The following is a 5,823-nucleotide window of genomic DNA, read 5'->3' as shown; positions in this document are numbered from 1 at the left end:
TTTTTTTCCCCTGGGTTTTTCCCCGGGGGGGGGGGGGGGCGGGGGGGGGGGGGGGGGGTACCCCCAAAAGGGGGGAGTGAGCTGAGAGGGGGGGAGGGGTGGGGGGGTGGGGGTGGGGGGCGTGGAGGGGGGTGGGAGGGGGAAAAAGAGGGCGCCGATGAGGGTATGGGAGGGGCCCCGCGGGCGCTCGGCGGAGGCCCGGCCCGCGTGGGGGACGGCTGGGCGTGACAAGCGTGGGGAGCAGCAGGTGAGGCGGCTGCCGCTGCGGCTGCGGGGGCTGGGTGGCGCCTGAGGGGCTGGGTGCGGGGCGCTGCGTGTGTGCACCCGACACACATGTGGTGGGTATGAATGAGGGAGTGAGTGATGGGGGCGATGGGGGTAAGGGTGGTGAGGGTGGGGATGAGGGTGGGGATGCTGGACAGGGCAGTGAGAAGCAGGCTGTGGGTGGAGTCGGGAGCGATGAGAGGAAAGGAAAAAAAGGAAAAGCGGACCAAAAAAATGGAGGGGATGTGGGTGAATCCGGGGCAGTGTGGCTCTGTAACATCAGAGCCAGACTCTGGCTGGAGTTCAGGTTTTATAAACACATTGGAGACCTGGATGCTTTTAAACAACGCTGGTGTTTTAAAGGTATTGTTTGTTCTGTGGTGGAGGAGGAGCTGGTGTTTGCACCACTTTTTATTAGGTAAAACATGTGTTTCTGTTTTTTTAATGTGTTTTGTTTTGTTTGTTTGCTTTTATTTTAAACAACCCGATTTTTTAAAACACTTCATTTTTAAAGAAACGTAATGGTTAAAAAAATGTAAATAAAGTGTTTTTCAAAACAAAACAAAAATCTTCCTCTCTCTCTCTCGCTCTCTCTCTCTCTCCCTCTCTCTCGCTCTCTCTCTCTCCCTCTCTGAGTGGAAGGAGCGTTGAGAGCGCGGAGCGCGTTTTGTTTGTTTGTTTGTTTGTCTGTTTGAGAGAGAAACGGCTGACGTTCATATTTTTCACCAGGTAAAGTAATGTTAGATTGTGAGCATTGTGGTGCAGGTTTCACTGGTGTTTGTGTGTTTGTGTGTCGGCGGGCTGCGTGTCTGTGTGTGTGTGTGTGTGTGTGTGTGTGTGTGTGCGTGTCTGTGTCCGTGCGAGCCGAGCAGCTGCTCGGTGAGCTCCACGCCGACATGGAGCCGCTGACCCACCTGACGCGGAAACACGGCGTGAAGATCACGCCGCGGTTCCCGTGTTCGGTGGAGGATGTCTGCCTGGCGGTGGGCGACGTGATCGGCGACCCCCACGTGAAGTCCGCCACGCGGATGAACGGCGGGGTGGTGGTGTTCATGGTGGTGGTGTTCATGGTGGTGGTGTTCGTAGCGACAGTCAGTCAGGCGGAGGAGCTGGTGGAGAGAGGCATCGTGGTGTAAGACACGTGCCGTTCTCCCCTTGTGCTCGCCAGCCGTCAAGGTGACGGTGTCCAATGTGCCTCCGTTTGTTAGAGATAACTACTTAGAGAAAGAACTGATGAGCCACGGGAGGTGGTGTCCCCGGAAGAAGCTCTTTTGTAGAGAGGAGGCGGGTGCTGGAGCCAGGAGGAGACAAGTGGAGAGTAGGGGAGGCGGGTGAAGCCGAGAGAGAACAGGTGGAGGGAGTGGGAGAGGCGGCTGGAGTTAGAGGAGGAGACAGGTGGAGGTAGGGAGGAGGCGGGTGCCAGGTCCGAGGAGAGACCTCCATGGAAGGTGGGGAGGAGGGGTGGAGCCAGGAGAGGAGACAGGTGTCGGGCTCGACTTCGTCTCGCCACCACGGGACCACAGGAAGCAGCTTCGGCCGCGGAGGGGTTGCTGACACAAGAGAATGCCTGTCCTCGTGAAGGCAAGGTGGGCCGGCAGTCGGTGAGCCGAGAGGAGATGGTGGAGGTAGGGAGGCGCGTGGAGCCCGAGAGGAGACAGGTGGAGGTAGGGAGGAGGCGGGTGGAGTTAGAGAGGAGGCGGGTGGAGTTAGAGAGGAGACGGGTGGAGTTAGGGAGGAGGCGGGTGGAGTTAGAGAGGAGGCGGGTGGAGTTAGAGAGGAGGCGGGTGGAGTTAGGGAGGAGGCGGGTGGAGTTAGAGAGGAGACAGGTGGAGTTAGGGAGGAGGCGGGTGGAGCCCGAGAGGAGACAGGTGGAGGTAGGGAGGAGGCAGGTGGAGCCCGAGAGGAGACAGGTGGAGGTAGGGAGGAGGCAGGTGGAGCCCGAGAGGAGACAGGTGGAGGTAGGGAGGAGGCAGCTGGAGTTAGAGAGGAGACAGGTGGAGGTAGGGAGGAGGCGGGTGGAGTTAGAGAGGAGTCAGGTGGAGTTAGAGAGGAGACAGGTGGAGGTAGGGAGGAGGCGGGTGGAGTTAGAGAGGAGTCAGGTGGAGTTAGGGAGGAGGCAGGCAGGTGGAGTTAGAGAGGAGACAGGTGGAGTTAGGGAGGAGGCGGGTGGAGTTAGAGAGGAGACAGGTGGAGGTAGGGAGGAGGCGGGTGGAGTTAGAGAGGAGACAGGTGGAGGTAGGGAGGAGGCGGGTGGAGGTAGGGAGGAGGCGGGTGGAGTTAGAGAGGAGACAGGTGGAGTTAGAGAGGAGGCGGGTGGAGCCCGGGAGGAGACAGGTGGAGGTAGGGAGGAGGCGGGTGAAGCCCGAGAGGAGACAGGTGGAGGTAGGGAGGAGGCGGCTGGAGTTAGAGAGGAGACAGGTGGAGGTAGGGAGGAGGCGGGTGGAGTCCGAGAGGAGACAGGTGGAGGTAGGGAGGAGGCGGGTGGAGCCTGGGAGGAGACAGGTGGAGGTAGGGAGGAGGCGGGTGAAGCCCGAGAGGAGACAGGTGGAGGTAGGGAGGAGGCGGCTGGAGTTAGAGAGGAGACAGGTGGAGGTAGGGAGGAGGCGGGTGGAGTTAGAGAGGAGACAGGTGGAGGTAGGGAGGAGGCGGGTAGAGCCCGAGAGGAGACAGGCGGAGGTAGGGAGGAGGCGGCTGGAGTTAGAGAGGAGACAGGTGGAGGTAGGGAGGAGGCGCGTGGAGTTAGAGAGGAGACAGGTGGAGGTAGGGAGGAGGCGGGTGAAGCCCGAGAGGAGACAGGTGGAGGTAGGGAGGAGGCGGGTGGAGCCCGAGAGGAGACAGGTGGAGGTAGGGAGGAGGCAGGTGGAGCCCGAGAGGAGACAGGTGGAGGTAGGGAGGAGGCGCGTGGAGCCCGAGAGGAGACAGGTGGAGTTAGAGAAGAGACAGGTGGAGTTAGAGAGGAGGCGGGTGGAGCCCGGGAGGAGACAGGTGGAGGTAGGGAGGAGGCACGTGGAGCCCGAGAGGAGACAGGTGGAGGTAGGGAGGAGGCAGCTGGAGTTAGGGAGGAGACAGGTGGAGTTAGGGTGGAGGTAGGGAGGAGGCAGGTGGAGTTAGGGAGGAGGCAGGTGGAGGTAGGGAGGAGGCAGGTGGAGTTAGGGAGGAGGCAGGTGGAGGTAGGGAGGAGGCAGGTGGAGTTAGGGAGGAGGCAGGTGGAGGTAGGGAGGAGGCGGGTGGAGCCCGAGAGGAGACAGGTGGAGGTAGGGAGGAGGCAGGTGGAGCCCGGGAGGAGACAGGTGGAGGTAGGGAGGAGGCGGGTGGAGTTAGGGTGGAGGTAGGGAGGAGGCAGGTGGAGTTAGGGAGGAGGCAGGTGGAGGTAGGGAGGAGACAGGTGGAGTTAGGGTGGAGGTAGGGAGGAGGCAGGTGGAGGTAGGGAGGAGGCAGGTGGAGTTAGGGAGGAGGCAGGTGGAGCCCGAGAGGAGACAGGTGGAGGTAGGGAGGAGGCAGGTGGAGCCCGGGAGGAGACAGGTGGAGGTAGGGAGGAGGCGGGTGGAGGTAGGGAGGAGGCGGGTTGAGGTAGGGAGGAGGCAGGTGGAGTTAGGGAGGAGGCGGGTGGAGCCCGAGAGGAGACAGGTGGAGGTAGGGAGGAGGCAGGTGGAGCCCGGGAGGAGACAGGTGGAGGTAGGGAGGAGGCGGGTGGAGCCCGAGAGGAGACAGGTGGAGGTAGGGAGGAGGCGCGTGGAGCCCGAGAGGAGACAGGTGGAGGTAGGGAGGAGGCGCGTGGAGCCCGAGAGGAGACAGGTGGAGGTAGGGAGGAGGCAGCTGGAGTTAGGGAGGAGACAGGTGGAGTTAGGGTGGAGGTAGGGAGGAGGCAGGTGGAGTTAGGGAGGAGGCAGGTGGAGTTAGGGAGGAGGCAGGTGGAGGTAGGGAGGAGGCAGGTGGAGTTAGGGAGGAGGCAGGTGGAGGTAGGGAGGAGGCAGGTGGAGGTAGAAAGGAGGCGGGTGGAGTTAGGGAGGAGGCGGCTGGAGTTAGGGAGGAGGTGGGTAGAGCCAGGGAGGAGGCAGGTGGAGGTAGGGAGGAGGCAGGTGGAGTTAGGGAGGAGGCAGGTGGAGTTAGGGAGGAGGCAGGTGGAGGTAGGGAAAAGGCAGGTGGAGGTAGGGAGGAGGCGGGTGGAGTTAGGGAGGAGGCGGGTGGAGTTAGGGAGGAGGCAGGTGGAGTTAGGGAGGAGGCGGGTAGAGCCAGGATGGAGACAGGTGGAGATGAGGCAGGTGGAACCCGGGGGGGGGGAGGGTGGAGCAGGTGGAGGAGAACCTTGCAGGGGAGGCCCAGGGGCCCAGACAGGAGAGAACTGGAGGGCGGGTGGAGCCCGATACGAGACAGGAAAAGAAGAGGGAAGGAGTGAGGGTGGAGCAGTGGTGAGTGAGGGTGGAGCTGAAGGGCAGCGATGAAGAGAAGGAGACGAGGAGGCGATGAAGGAGACGAGGAGGCGATGAAGGTTCCTCGTCTGAAGAGGAGGTCGTGAGGCAGGAAGTCTCCCAGGCCAAGAAGGCGGCGGTGGGTGGAAGAGGCCGAGCAGCAGAGGAGAAGTCCAGCAGGACGAGGACCTGCTGCTCCTCAGGGGGCCGGCGCTGTGGGGCCCCTGAGGGTCCTGCTGCTACTCAGGGGGCCGGCGCTGTGGGGCCCCTGAGGGTCCTGCTGCTCCTCAGGGGGCCGGCGCTGTGGGGCCCCTGAGGGTCCTGCTGCTCCTCAGGGGGCCGGCGCTGTGGGGCCCCTGCTGCCCCGCAGGGGGCCGGCGCTGTGGGGCCCCTGAGGGTACAGAGAGCATCACGCTCCTGAGGACCAGAGGAGCTCACGGAGTCGAGCTGGAGAGATCGTTCCCACAAGGAGAAGCTCCGCAAGGCAAGGAGGGAACATCTGGGCAGAGACAGAGGAGGCCTCACGGCCAATGAGCTGGTCCGGCTCAGGAGGCGGGTCCCCAGGCTGAAGGAGGAGAACCCTCCTGGGGGGAGGGGGAGGAGCTCAGATGTTTAGGCTGCCATGTTTAGTCCATATGATGATGAGTCTCATTCACATATGAATGGAGCCAGAGACCCGCGAAGAGGTCCTGCTCCACCAACTCATGACAAACACAGATGTGGTGTTTCTACAGGAGACCCACAGGGACTGGACCAATGAGGCCGGGTGGAGGACAGAGTGGGGGGGTGAGGTGGTCCTGAGCCACAGAGGGGTGGGGTCCTGTTCTGGAGGAGGCTCGCCCCGCAGACCCTGGAGGTGGAGCACGTGGTGGACGGCCGGCTGCTGGTGGCGAGGGCCACTTGTTAAAGCTTGGACTTGTTTTGAGTGGAAGAGACCAGCACCGGCTGCTGCAAGAACCGCTGGGGCCCGGGCCGGGCTGGACATGCAGGACGACTCGGCACCGGGTCTGGAGGTTCCTGAGGAGCTGGGCGGAGAGGCTGACGGAGGCCGAGGCGGAGAGGCTGACGGAGGAGGGGAGAGGAGGCTCCTGACGCGACGGACCCTTCTCCGGACCCAGGATGTGTTCCGAGGCGGAGCGGGTCTCGGGAC

At 62.6% G+C, this 5,823-nt stretch overlaps 1 protein-coding gene across 1 annotated transcript in view; it reads right to left on the bottom strand.

Moving 5' to 3' along the window:
• LOC130204012 (glutamate receptor ionotropic, delta-1-like) overlaps positions 1 to 981 on the bottom strand; it is a 20,074-nt gene extending 19,093 nt beyond the window's left edge. The window contains exon 1 of the mRNA XM_056430485.1: positions 976 to 981. Coding sequence (XP_056286460.1) covers positions 976 to 981 — 6 coding nt within the window. The remainder of the gene's footprint in view (positions 1 to 975) is intronic.
• Positions 982 to 5,823: the final 4,842 nt, after the last annotated feature.

The sequence above is a fragment of the Pseudoliparis swirei genome, chromosome 13, assembly GCF_029220125.1.
Source record: "Pseudoliparis swirei isolate HS2019 ecotype Mariana Trench chromosome 13, NWPU_hadal_v1, whole genome shotgun sequence".
In the NCBI taxonomy this organism is placed as follows: Eukaryota; Metazoa; Chordata; class Actinopteri; order Perciformes; family Liparidae; genus Pseudoliparis; species Pseudoliparis swirei.
The sequence above is the reverse complement of the archived record's forward strand: the minus strand, read 5'-3'. Positions and strand labels throughout refer to the sequence as shown.